Source organism: Hydractinia symbiolongicarpus, chromosome 2, assembly GCF_029227915.1.
Source record: "Hydractinia symbiolongicarpus strain clone_291-10 chromosome 2, HSymV2.1, whole genome shotgun sequence".
Taxonomy (NCBI): Eukaryota; Metazoa; Cnidaria; class Hydrozoa; order Anthoathecata; family Hydractiniidae; genus Hydractinia; species Hydractinia symbiolongicarpus.
The window spans coordinates 12,063,707-12,078,660 of NC_079876.1; the positions used below are offsets into that span (position 1 = coordinate 12,063,707).

Below are 14,954 nucleotides of genomic sequence, written 5' to 3' on the forward strand. Positions count from 1 at the left end.
TCAGTTTCTACTTTTCTGTTTTGAGGTCTTTTATTTGAGGTATGTGTGACTTCTGTGCCCTAGGAAAATCAGAAAAAAATTCTGCAAAGATTCAATATGGTCGCATATTTTGAATTTCAGGAATGCTTGACGAACTCAAGTTATCTATCGTAGACGATCCAGGTTTTATGTTGTTTGTTGATTCAAGATGAAGTACCAGCAGTAATCAGTTCAGAGTATGTTCTCTTTGCAAAGGAGTTCTCAAGTACAAGGCGACGGCCTTTTTTCGGTTCGTAAGAGAAGTCTGTACGGCTCAGTGGTCAGGGCGTGAGTGAGAATATTAGCACAAGTAACTACAAAGTTTTAACTTTAATAGCTCATTCACAGGCTGAGCATAAATACCAGCTGCTAAGATTTATTGACACGTCGAGCAAATAAATTTTAAGTTGAGTTTACCTAGGCAAACCCAACCCAACTAACTCGTTATTAATCGGCCCAGTACGGTTTGCGGCCGTTCCATTAATAATTCTCTAACAGATAGGCTTACTAAGTATAAATGGTTTGACGGTTGTTAAATCATAGCTCCACTAACCAATTGACATGTCGAGTATGTACTTTAATCAGAGAGAAACTTTCGCAAGACAAACTTAGAGATACTTTCGCGAATCTATAGCTTGAATCTTTGAAACAATCGTTCTTCAAGGAATGTATATTTCTTGTTCATTTTTACACTGCCGTTAAATTAAGGAACAAGCATTTTAGGTCCACTCAATCCTGTCTAAAGTGGTTAAAACGGCCATCAAACCAAAGTTAATCCTTTTGTCACTATTAATATTGCACAAGTGTCGTGTTGACAAATTTCTCCCGGAATTGCTAAAACAATTATTCATATGATTTTTCAGTTTAGTTCTTCTCAAATGAAAACAAACCACTAAACTGCAAAGTTTTTACTGTGATATATTCTTTCAAGAAACAGAAGGAGATCAAAGCTAGTGAAGTTGAATAACTCGAAAGAACAGGGAGATGGCTTCTAATGAAATCTATATTATAATTAGTATAATCTGACTTCTGCAAATTCCCCGTTCCCTCTATACGGCTAATTCGCAATGCATTATGGTAGTTGTATTCTACAGTTTTCCCTCCCAGAAGCGAGAGTTTGTAAATAAATAACAGCATTCTTTTTATTGTGGCGATAATAACAAAAAGCCGTTATTGTTTGTGATAATTTTCAAATCTCCTCAAGAAAATCATTATCTCCCTTATCCAAAACCCGTGTTATTGATGTAAACATTTAAATATTGTTAGTTAGTGAGGTTTTAGGAGTGAAAGAAGTCGAAATGGAAGTAATAAATAAGGATACAGATTTAGATATAATTTTAAGCTCTACAGATCTTGGGCCTAGCTTTTCTCAAAGCTCTTGTGTGGTACCAAGACCTGTTTTTAAAGAATTAACAAATGCCGAGAGGGACGAAGAAGTGGAGGAAAGAACACACGAAGATATAAGTCAATGGTCAACTGATCTTGCAGCTATGCCTTCGATCACCCAGGAGAAAATTCACCAATATTTAGTTCTTGGAAATAGCTGTGATAGCAAGCCGAAGGGTGCTACAAAGCATAAAATTCTTGGATACCAACTATTCAAGGAGAGCTACGTGAAGAAAGTGAGAGTTAAAAGTAATGTTATGGCTGAAAAATTAACTTTTCTTGTGAAATGTTTTGTAGCTGCTTCCATGAAAAGAGAAAAATATTCTGTTTATGTCCACCTGTGTCAAAGAAGTGGTGATATTTTGTATGCGAAATGTTTATGTAAAGCTGGAGCAGGAGGATGCTGTAAGCATGTCGCAGCAGTTCTATTTCAATTGGTTGAATACAAACAGTTGGACTTAAAAATTGTCCCTGATGACAAGACATGCACAGATTTGTTACAAAAATGGCATGTACCTGGAGAAAGTGCAAATTCTGCACCAATAAAATTTTCTGCAATGGCATTCGAGAAAGCAGACCTTACGAAAGACACAAATGAAAGTCGCAAAAGACCGTTGGTCACAGGAAATAGAAAATTTTGTTCTACACCACTGTTTGCACATGAGCCCTCAACCGAAAAAGTCAAAAAATTAGCGACAGACTTATTTGAAATAGGGCAAGGAACTTCAATGGCATATTTATTACAAGGAAATGACTATAAACCATCATCATTTTATGACACATCTATAAAAGAATTTAATTTTGAACAGACAAACAGTGAAACAGTTGAATTACGTCCGACAGTTAATTTATTTTTGCAGGCTCTTGACTTTGAACCAGAAATAGCAGAGTTATCAGATGAGCAAAAGTCATTTGTAAACAATTTCATTCATGTCAATGCCGAACAAGTTCGAGACATAGAAAAATCCACATGTACTCAGTATAAATGTGATATGTGGTACACAGAAAGAAAGAAACGCATAACATCATCCAATTTTGGATCTATTATAAATAGAAGAAAAAATATACATCCAAAAAGCATATTACAAAAATGTCTAAATAAAAATAAAAACTTTACATCAGAGGCCTGCAAATGGGGCTTAGAAAATGAAGTTAATGCTCTAAACTGGTATCAAACCGAGAAAAATATTGAAGTCGAAAAATGTGGTTTCGTTATTAATCCAAAATGGCCGTGGTTAGGTGCAAGTCCTGATGGCGCAACAACTTTGAATGGGAATGCTCGATTGATTGAGGTGAAGTGCCCATATTCAAAAAAGGATTGCTCTATTTCTGACGCATGCAAAGATAAAAATTTTTTTTTACAAATATCGAATGGCAAGCCAAAACTCAAAGAAAGACATAATTATTTTCACCAATGTCAAGGTGTGATGGCAGTAACACAAGTCAATGAAAGAAACCATACAAATCAGAGACAAATGTCACTGATCCATCAGGAGCTATTCCGACTAATCCTTTTGCTGTATTATGGTGTTTGTAATTTGAAAAGGTACTGGACTGTGTGCGATATGACGTAGGCATTTCCACAAATACTTCTGTACAATCTAATATGAGACGGGTATTTGGGTAACTTTTTTGAAAACATTTCGGCATTCTATTTTGTACTGTTTCTTTTGAAGCCCATATTGGAAGCATACGGAATTGTGAATGTAAAAAATCTGTCCATGTAATCAATATTCTGCTTATGTGACTTGTCGACATATTAAATCGAACAGCCATATCTTCTAACAAAAGTCCACATCGAATTCGAACCAGTATCATAAAGAATTCTTCTTCTGCGCTCAATGATCGTGATCGGCCTCGTTTTGTAGAGTTTATATTTTTTGTATTTTCAGTGTTAGTATTTGAACCCCAATATATTAGTTTATTTGCAGCTGGTTGTAAATATTCTAAAACTGCTTTGAATAATTTATAAGATTCGAATCCGGTATAAAACTTAAAGTGTGCTTCATTGTGTTTAAACCGGTCAATTGAAAATGCTATGTCACTTATAGTGGCTTGTTGTTTTTCAATAGTTTGATCAAGTTCCTTTTCATGAATTCTCATACAACTAATTTCGGCTCTCAATTTTTCCAACTCTTGTTTTAACTCTTCCTCCACAGATAATTCTGCAGCAATGTCATTTGTCGTAGCCCTCACAGGAGAAAATAGTTGCAATTTACAGTTTGTACTGTTGAGAGTTTTTCTTGGTTTGCTAGCTGTTGGTTTGATAGTTTTTGGGACTATTGTGGGAACATTGTTCATATATGTCTTCTTTCCACCAGTGAAATGAACAGAGCAAACTCTATGCGATGTAGAAGGTACAAAATCCTTTCTACTGATCATAAAAAGCCATTTCTTTCGAAGCTCTGAGTCTTTAGGAATGACATAAAAAGATAAGTCTGGATTCTTCTTTGAGTTGTTTTGACAGAGAGGTACACAGCAAGTTATCCCTCCTCCTTTACTTTTAGCTTGCAATAAAAAGCTTGAACTTGATGAAAAGTTTGAGCCAATGCTTGCAGGAGAGCCCAAGTTTTGAAAAAAACTGTTGTCTTGATTAGAATTTTGTATATCGCTTTGGTTTTGAGTAGAATTAAGGATGAAGTGTACTTGTTCGGCCATTTTTGTTACTACGAATGGTTTGTTTACGTTTTCGCGGAATACAACTACCATAATGCATTGCGAATTAGCCGTATAGAGGGAACGGGGAATTGAAAACTTTTTAAAAGTGAAAGTTTTTTTAATGTTATTTTAGGTGAAATAAGATATGTTTGGCGAGCAAATCAAAATCGTTGTTTTCCATGACAACCAATAAAATGGTCGGTCTAAAGTAAGAATGGCTAACGTTGGCTGTATCGAAAAAAACACGATTTTATTATATATATTTATATATATTTATTTTCCATAAAAGTTATATGTACAAGCCTTATATTGAAAGGCAAGTTAAAATGTAGAGGAAGGCTAAGCGAGCAACTAGAAGACTGAATAAGCGAGCAACTTAAAGACTGAATAATAGAAAGCTTTCGTTTCAATTTCATGATCTTCAAAAGAAAATGAAACAAAATCTTTGAGGATAAATACTTTGTCAAAAATGTTCGCGATTATTTTGCGATTTTTTTTTTTTGCTAAAAAAATTGTGAACTTAAATGTCCCAAAATATTAGGGTTTTTTTTGTAAGACAAAAAATTTAATTCTGCAGAATTCCAGAACTTTTAACAAAAATATCCACTCTCATAGTCTTTTAAATGTCTGTTTTACTGTTTCGTTAAAATCTGCACTAGATTTTACAAAAGGGTGTAACCACCATGCAACGCTATAACATAATGTATATGTATAAAATACAATGAAATAAATAAATGAAGTGATTCATATATAAACAACAAAACCAATAAAAGTCATTGGCTAAAACAACACCAGAGTTTTTAAACTCAATGTATATAAATCTCACTGTCTAAAAATTATTTGGAAAAATTAAAAGTAATATCATTTATAAAATAATTAAATTTCGCCAATATTCCGGTTTAACGGTATAACTGGTTTTTTCATCAAGAGGGTTAAGCGAGTCGTAATCCAAGTATCTGGTTAAACGAGTTATAAAGCAAACAGGGGAAATAATGGAATAAGTATTGAGTGTAATAGTCAACTTTGTTTTGATGTGTTGAGTTGGAAAGTAGACACCGTTACTAAGTTATGATATTCGTTCCATACTTTTTTAGGGCGGCAAAATATTTTCTGACGGACCAACCATTCTGGGCGTCGCAACGGGAGTATTGCCATGAGACGAGTTCTCTTCGGGAGACAAGTCTAATAATAGTCCGTTTTTAAGGCTTTTAATAACCGCCCTCATGTCTTCGTGTACGGCAGCCGAACTTTTATCATTTTGATCTGACTGTTTTTCGAATAGTTGTTCAATTATTGCACCAACACTGGGGGACTGAATAGGGGTGGTGTTAGCTGAATCTGATTTATTTTCTGTTCTAATATTTGTTAGAGATAACGAGTTAAGTTTATTTTTTAGCGATCGTCTTTTTGCAAGTCGTGAATTTCCAGGCGGAGAAAGTCCAAATTTCGGAGGAGTGCTCCATCTTGTGATCACGTGGTGTTCTTCATCGCTGCTGTTTTGTCGCTCAGATATAATGCGGCGATAGGCTACAGCTTCGGACGTCACCGTACTCAGTCGGTGTGTAATAGATTCACTAAAAACAAAATGGTAGCAAATTTGTAGTATAAACTACAAGTTATCCTCTGAGACCACTTAACTAATACCCGTTTACCTTGATAATACGTCAGGGGTGTTGAGCTGGTTATCACTAGCCTAAAAATCGAGACAAACTATTTTAAAAATTGGCACTAAAGTTCTCCAATTAATAAAAAAAATCCATTCCCTCCCAATATATTTTGCTAACAAATGTCTCCAGTTATAAAAAAGATCAACGTTAGCTTTTACAAAGAGACTAGGTTTTTCCTTATTTCGAGATCCTAAATTGTTTTTTTTCTAAATTATTAATTTCTCATAAATAACTTTCTTATTATATCAGGGCTGCTGTGTCATTCATGTACACGAAGTTTTGAAAAGGACCATAGCAGCCCTCCCTATTACGAGACATGTTTACTTAATTTCTCTTCAAGGAGTTGTTTCTACTGGATAGCGGTTTTTAAACAAATACTTCAGACGGGGGACGGGAAACGTAAAAATAAACAAGCAAAAAAAACATTCACCATTTTAAGCCACGGGTGTGATAAAACTGAATCAACCGAATATCTCTTCGAAGCTTCTTTCACCAGCAAATGTGAAATGAGATCTTTCGCTTCCAACGATACGTTCATCCAACCTTCATCTGGAAAGGCATAATCTGCATCCAATATACCATGCCAAAGTAAAGATTGACACTCGCTGCATGATCCGCCATCTTTCCATTCGCAGTCTCGTCCACAGTCCCCTTCAAATGGAGGCCGACCGCTTAACATGATATATCTAAAAGAAACAGAAAACATTCAAATAAATAATGTTAGGAAGGTTAACAATCAACTGAATAAACCGAAATTTATTGTTAGAAAAAATCGCGAGTTTGGATTTCGAGTACTATTGATAAAGAATCCGTAAAATGAGAATGTTTGTAAAAGTTGCTGACATGGAAAGAAGGGTATCATATTATTGTTTTTACGGAATGCTTTCCCGCGCTTGAAACTGTAGCAAACAAGACAACAATTTAAAACTTAACGGTTCAATGACTTTTATTTTCTTCTGCTTTAACTCGTGCAAGGTTATAGATCACTTTTCTTCTAAGCTCACTCTTTCTTATATGCAAGAAAAACAAGTTCTATTCCTCGAATAATTTTACTCCTGTAATAAGTTTGGATAAGTTACACACATTTCCGGAGAGGATTCTTTTAATAAGATTCAACATCCGAAATTTTTCATAATATTTACAAGAATAACTCTAATACTCGTTAAATTTATTTTTGAGAAACTAAATAAAAAAAAAAATGTGTATTATATCAATACATACGCTTATTCTTAATCGTTTTATCGTACCGTGGGTTCCAAAGCATCACATTATACTAAACCGTGGGTTTCTTCTTTCTAATTTGGATAGTTGTCCGAGTTGTTTCTGCTAGCAAAAACCCGCTTTGATATCATTAATGTTAAAAATAGACATAGAGATTTATAGTTGTTGTTTTAAAACAAAAACAATATGGCGGTATAGGGATGTGACGTCACGAATTGACCACTGTGAGACAAAATTAAGATGATCGTTTTAAAAAAGTGCAGTTTTTGTCAAACAATTGAGATTTAGTCACGTAGGTGACGGAATAGAAATTATAAACTCCCGCGAAAATTAGTAATGATAGCATCATTTAAACCCTGAACAATACATCACTGAAATTAAAGGTCGAAAATCGGGAGAAAACAGTCCGACAGTTGGACCAATATAACTCGCCAGGACGAGGCTAACATGAAAAGTACACGTGAATTGGGCTGCCCAAATATACCAAACAAAATGATAACAAGAAGCCCTGGGGGCTCTAAGAATTTCCGCGCGCTACCAAAATATTTGATGAAAACCTGCTAATTCGTTGTGTTATTGTGCCAAACATTCGAAGGGGTTTGGTGCATGAACCTCTGAAGATAAAGCACACCAGTGACATTATATCTTACAACAAACGCAAACAAAACGAAACGTGTCATTAAACTCACATTTTAAAAGAAATTGCTAACAAAAAATACAGCCTATCATTCATGGTTGAAAGTCTTGCAATTGAACGTTGATGGTCTTTAACGGCATTAGTTGACAAAAAATCAAACTTTTGTACCATAATCATTTTAAACATACTTTATTTGTTAACTTTGCCAATTTTTGTTGAAAATAAAGTAGTTCTAATTTTTGGACCAATTTTGGCCTAAAATGACATTTAAGGTGACAAAAAACCAAAATTTTGATGTCACCATCATGTTCAGCATACTTTATTTGTTAACTGTGCCAAATTTTGTTGAAAATAAAGTAGTTCTAATTTTTGGACCAATTTTGGCCTAAAATGACATTTAGGTGACAAAAATCAAAATTATTATGTGACCATTATGTTCAGCATACTTTTTTTGTTAAGTGTGCCAAATTTTGTCGAAAACAAATACCAATTTTAGCCTGAAACGTCAATACGAGACTTCCCAGTAGTTAAGGAGCTTGGGTACGAAGTTTACATCTGTGACAGAGCAACATGAAATCCCAGGGTCGATTTTTTCTCAAAAAATGCTCCGAAAGAAAAAAACGACGGTTTTAAAGAATTTCCTATGCCTTCGGGCGCGGAAATTCAACTATATCTCTTTTATTTAACCACAGCAGGTGCGTATCCTAAGAGTTAATCGCATGCGCATAGGTGGAGCTGGTTAATCGAGCCATGAGAATACAACTAGTAAAAAAAACAGGAAAAGAATTAATAGCTATACATCAAAACAACATGCTATCTATGCCACGTGATGTTTCGACCTTTGGATTGAGATTACAAGAAAAAGGAAAGTAGCTGACTTTTGCTTTTTTGGTTTGGATTTTGTTAAATCTATTAAATTAGCATGCAAATAAAATGTGTGGAGATTGTGTAACATATCTGTAACTCAGTCGAGATAATCCCCCATCGCCTACAGCCTTCTTCTGCTGGTTATTTTTAACATTTTTAGAACAGTATTTTATTGTACTGGATTTTTGAACGCTGGGTTAACGAACTGGGAACGAACGAAAAAATGCAAACATACACCTATAAAATCGTACGTAGCACCCACGTGGTCAGAAAAACAAATATAACTTTTAAGAAACCTTTTTTTTCTACGGATAGTGAAAGTTTATTTCAAAATCCCCATAACTTATCAGAAATTCAAATTTATTATTTTTATGAATTTTGATGACAGGCATACAAAACAGAAATACCAGCAGATGTTGCTAAAAGAAAACGAAATTGGTATGTCCACTATGCCTTTCTAGTATCATGTCCACTATGCCTTTCTAGGATCATGTCCACTTCGCTCTCTGCTGTGGCCTGGGTTGCACTAGGTCAAGGATTAATGTCTTTGGGACCAACATAATTACACAACATCGTTAGCCACGTGTATGTTTTTCTGTGATTAACATTTCCAAAACATTTTTATATTTACCGTGATAATTAATTACAAAAACCGTTTGAAACTGTTCAGTTTAACGTCATCAAATATTTATACTTTTTTAGAAGTAACATATTTTAACAAATAGCATATTTGAACGACGTGGGGTACAGTTCATTTTTTACATGGATTCACTGGTGTTCTTGTTCTCCGCACACTCTGCTAAAGGAAATTACAACAATAGAATTTTTACGCGAAATAATTTTTTGCAAATTTGTTTTTTATAAGAACCAGGAAATTTATCTGCAGCATATTTTTGACACAGTTTAAGCCTAATTTTATTCTTATATATTTTTAATTTTGAGCATTTATGATTTCAGTTTCAGCAGATATTTCTGAAAAACAAAATTTTGTGTTAAAAGATCATTGTTTATATTTTGTTCTGATGTTTTCGTCATACTATTGTTCCTATGAAAAAGGTTACTTCTTTAAAATGTCGTACAAAATCGAGTTGACATTCAGGACATATACATCACTGTATTGTCACGAAACGTCATAAGCGTAAAAAATAAAACATATTACAAATTCTTTAGGAGCCAAATATTTTTTTTTACTCAGTACAAAGAGGTCGAGAATCGGCTATTTTTACTTTGTTAATTATGCAAGATTAAAATATGCAATGAAAATATATATCCATATATGGTTGTTAGAACGTGATAAAAGCATGATATGTTTGCATTCAATATTTCTGAAGTTAAATATTTCATGAAGGTCAAAGTCTGTCAAAATATCACGTTCTTTCAGCGTGTAAGTGGAATTATGTTCTCAATTTACCTAAAAAAGGATGGTGAAAAACAGAATTAAAAATTAACATTTCCACAAGCGTTTATCATATGACTAATTGAAATTTGTAACGAGTTTTAAAGAACTTTGATAGCAATTGGAAATAATAAGCGCGGTTATGTTTTTAACCGCAGCGGGTGATGTTCCAATTAAAAAAAAATATTGTCATATGTAACTTAATATCGTGAATTAGTCACGTGCCAACTTATTGTCTAGATGACAACCCACTTGGAATAAATTTTCTCAATATTTTTTTTCTAACTTTTTCGTGTGTATAAATGTGAAATGAAATACATTGTTTTTTATAAGAACATCGTTTATAAGAACATCGTTTATAAGAACATCGTTTCAACTCAAGCTAGCTGCCCCTATTCTTTTTAAACTTTCTTTTCAGTCGCGAATGTTCTTATTTTTGTTTTTCTTATTCTATGATTTCGAGGGCGTCATATTGAATTAGTTAGCTAATTTTCGCGAATTTCTGTCGAAAGTTATAAGCAACGTTACACGCTAATTTTTATGAAAAAATATTTTATAAGAACATCAAGGCTGAAAATAATATGTCTCCTATACAAAAGCCATCTCAGTGGTCATTACGTCATGTAGTTCACATAAAAAACGGTATTGAGAATTGTCATCGAAGTGTTATTCCCCTTCCTAACTACGCGAAAATTAGTTCTCTCTAAAGGGGAATTTTCACGGAGGGAACTGTGAATGGTGAATTCGGCGGGGAATTAGCTGCGAAGATTTTTTTTTTGATTTTCGCGTGAAACGAAAAACATGTGGCGAATTTAAAATACTGAAAACCTGATACTGATAGTGGAATTAAAACCCAACATTTGGATAACTCAATAATCCAGGCAGTAAAATTGTGAACTGACGCGCTAAATAGAACAACACATGAAAAATAAAGCGGCAATGGTCCAGAAAGTTCTATGCTCTCATTTTAGGGAATAGATTATTATTGCTATTATTATTATTACTATTATTATTATTAAGCCAGGTAGCCTCTTTAATTCCTATTAGAACTGCTGTCAACTCAAGTCCTGCGAAGGGTAATAGTGCATTTAAAGCTCCTATTTAAGCTACGGAGGGCGTGCAAGCACAACAGCCGCATAACAAGACGACAGCCTAAGATATCAATCCTATTCTCATGCTGATCGTTAAGCAGAAAGGATCGATTCACACTTTGATAGTCTCTTGCATGATTTGGCCGAGGTTCGTATCCAAGATATTTTGGCCGAGGTTCGAATCCAAGATATTTTGGACTACTTCTATTTTTACAATAAAGATGATTTCAACACTTTTTTTAAAAAAACAATTAAGAACACAAAAAAGTACATTAGCATTTTTAATCGAAAAAAAAAAGAAAGAAGATCTCTTAGGTGTGGAAGCTTCAATATAGGTCAGTTCGTCAAAAAACGTGCCGAAAATAACGAAAATTTGGTTAACGTGTTACATAATTACATCCGCGCGATAAACCAGCAATTTTTTTGTTTCAAAAGATAATGGTTTTCACTTCTTTGGAGATTCGTTTTTCACGGCACGTTTAAATACAGGCCTGTCTGTTTTTTTACATAACCGCCTCGCTGTTTTGGTTCATTCATTCATTCTTTCATTTATTTATTCACTCACTCACTCATAACTTTAACAAGAAAGGGAAATCTTCCTTAGTTAGTGAACATGCGTAAATTACCAAAAGAAAAACAAATCTGGAAAAAAGGAACTTTTCGTTATCCAAGCAAAATACTCTGGCAAGTATCTACTTCGCAAATTTTTACATCTTCCACAGTCATCTTACTTCATATGAAGTTTGGTTTAAGCTACGGAAGTGATATAAGAATCTTTAACACAAGTAATAAGTAAGTAAGCGTGATTATGAGGCGACTTGGCTTGGTGTTAACCCGGTTGGCGGGTCAACCTGTTAAAAAAATTACATATAATATGGAACAATCCCTACTTTCCCTATTTTTTAAAAATGGCGGATGCAAGATGTAAACAAACAAGCGAAATTAAATCAAAATTATCATTTAGGGAATTTGTAACCTGCTCCACAAGTTCTGGAGTTTAATAAATTTCTAGTCTGCTGCTTCTCTCGCCATTATTGTTTTTCTTCTGTTTTGGATCGCAATGCGCATGCTCTTCTTTTTCAACCCGGCGCATGGCTCGGCAAAGTGAATATATGAACCGAGTTAACCCACCTAAGCAACCAGAGCATGTGACGAGCCAACACCAAGATAACCTACCTCATATATTTAGGCTCTAAGCTTACGAGTGGAAACAAATAAGTGAATTAGCGTGCCTTTTCTCGATATTTGTGCATTAACTTCGATGAAGGTCACTTCTCTAAAAATGTGCCTCGAAACGAAAATTTTGTGTGCACGCTACATATGCTTCCACACCATGAAGCAGCAAATTTTCTTTCAAAAAACGTCGGTTTCTATTTCCACGGGAATTCGTTTTTCAATGCACGTTTGCGACGACATGTCTTTGATTTTATATAACCGTCTGGTTTCATTCATTCATTCATTCATTATACTTAAGCATTTATTCGATCATTCACATTCTAACCGAATTGTCTATGCCTTTGTTTTAAAGAAGCGCCTAGAAAAGGGGTTTGACTTCAAACTCATCCATAAGAACAACGCAGTGCTCACTTAGTATTCAAACTTGCTAAGAAAATAATGCTTGATAAAACTTTCACTTTCAGTCAACTTTTTGTTTAACAACAAAAAAGGGAAAGTCTGTCCAACATTATATGATCAATTGTATTTACTAAGAAACAGATCAGTTGTATAACTGATGTTGGGAAAAAACACTCAACCAGAAAATCACAACAAATTTTAGTTTTCTAGTTATGCGGAAAACTTCCCTTTTTATATAGTGGACATTCTATGTAGCAACATTTTGCAGGATTTTTTAGGCAATGAACTTTGTTTCTGTTACTCACCCTCCCTCCTTTATGCTCCGTCAACATAAAAAGAGCAGACGTCTAAAAAACGTTTCCTAAAAATTATGTTTCCAAATCTAAAAGTTAATTGTGAAAACAGATTAACACAAAGTTGTACTGAATTCACAAGTTTTCTCGTTAACACGAAAATAACTATAACTCGTGAATTATCATAAAATAGATATGGCGACCTCGTTTGGTTTAGAATAGCATCATAAATAATGAAAAGTTTACATGACCTCTTTTAGAAAAATGTGTAAAAGTGAACTACTTTGAAAACAATTACCAGGGGACTGGGGAATAGTCTTTGACAAAGTATTTGACACAATAGCTAACTTTTATTAATCTTTGATAAAACGACAATTTAAAAGTTTTACAAAACCTTAAAATATTTATTTTTTGTCAGTTAATCACAAAATTAAGTATGCGAGTCATATGATCTGTTCTTAATTTATGTATCACGTGTACAAAACATGTTAACTGGGGGTGGCGAAATTAATTATGACACGATAAAGAATAGAATCAAAAACATGATAAGAACGTGTTGATAATATTAACCAATCAGATAGATGCTATTAATAATTTATTGTTTACCAAATTACTTTCAAAGATATATATATAAGAGCAGGAGGGAAAAGCTAACATAGTTAAAAACTTCGTTTAACTGCGAACGCCTAGAAACAAAGAAGTTATTTTGCTGAAATTTAAATAGCAAAGAAGATGTATTACAAGTCTGGAAACACAAGCTCAAGCATTAAAACCAACTCGTCCAAACAAAACACCTCGAAAACCACATCCACCTCGAAAAGTAACTCGACCAAACTGCAATGGAAAACCAAACCACTTATAGTGAACAACAAATCTGGAAAATAAAGACTTGTGGACGAACGAACAACAGCAAAACATCAATGTATCGTACTTGAAATCGTTAAACATGTGTACATTATCATAGCATGAATTTCACAAAGTAATCGCCGTAAACGAAGTAGCAAAGCATGCTGGGAATATTGGAAAACAACAACAACACAATATCATAGACTCTTCGAAGTTAGTAAACTTTTTAACAAACAATTGGTGGTGTAGTTATATGTAACAAGAAAATCAGGTGAATGGCGGAAATTTAAAGTTGTAAAATGTAAACTCAGTTTTTCTGAGGAACTCATTTATAAAAAATGCTTTTGTCATTTTTCTAGTTTTGATTAGAATAGATTATTTATTTAATTATATTTTGTAAATTTTCAATAAAATATACAATTTTTACTCCACACGGATGTTGTTTATTAAAGTAACCAATTTTATACCACTGAGGCTGCAATGGGCAGACTTTCAAATCGTCACGTTTTACTTAGGCACTTATAATTTCATATTAGGCACACCTAACAAAAACAACAAGACATCCACATGTAAGCGTTAAAACTCAACAAAGGCTAGTAATATCCCGAATAAAAAAATTCGAAAAATGAAAATTGAAGGGTGTCATTACAACGTCATTTTGCAGACTTTGAACCCTTGGTTATTCGGTATTTGGCGAATGAGAATCTAGTTAAAGATTCCATAAAAAACAAACTGAAAAGAAGGTTAAAAATTAGAATGAGTTAAAAACATTTGAGGTTGCGTACGTACGACTTAGTGAATATCGCCTGAAAAATCCTACATTGTCTGAAGAAATATATTACATCAATTGGATATTTGTTAAGTTGGGTTGGCTAGATAATATTCCTTATAAACAAATGAATATCTAGCCTCATCAATTTGAATTAAATATAAGTCACTAAAAGTTAATAAGTTGATTGTTGTAGCTAGATGGTATTAACGAAACCAACCGAACAGAAAATAATAACACAGAATTATTTATTTGTGAAAAAAAAGACTTTGTACTTTGTTCAAACAATGAGCTGAGCTGAGTGTTCTTTTAATATTATACTAGCTTTGTTGCCTCACCCATTTATACCAATTATCTCCCATTTGAGCGCTTAACTCATGGACACCTATAATCTTATCTTTAGTGTATTTTCACCATTTCAACTATGTGCTTAGCGTTTTTCTTTTTGTTTTGCCTATTCCTTTTCATTTTATTGGATTTTAGAACATCGACGATTTTATATTAAATTGTATATAATGTAGAGTATTTGA

General features: G+C 33.7%; 1 protein-coding gene across 2 annotated transcripts in view; it reads right to left on the bottom strand.

Moving 5' to 3' along the window:
- Window positions 1-4,789: 4,789 nt before the first annotated feature.
- The window catches only part of LOC130629446 (MAP kinase-interacting serine/threonine-protein kinase 1-like), a 32,969-nt gene continuing 22,804 nt past the window's right edge, over window positions 4,790-14,954 (bottom strand). For both annotated transcript variants that reach the window (XM_057442638.1, XM_057442639.1), the window contains 3 exons: window positions 6,160-6,415; window positions 5,715-5,755; window positions 4,790-5,636 (listed from right to left, as the gene is read on the bottom strand). In XM_057442638.1, the coding sequence (XP_057298621.1) occupies window positions 5,153-5,636; window positions 5,715-5,755; window positions 6,160-6,415 (781 nt within the window). In that variant the 3' untranslated portion in view covers window positions 4,790-5,152. The remainder of the gene's footprint in view (window positions 5,637-5,714; window positions 5,756-6,159; window positions 6,416-14,954) is intronic.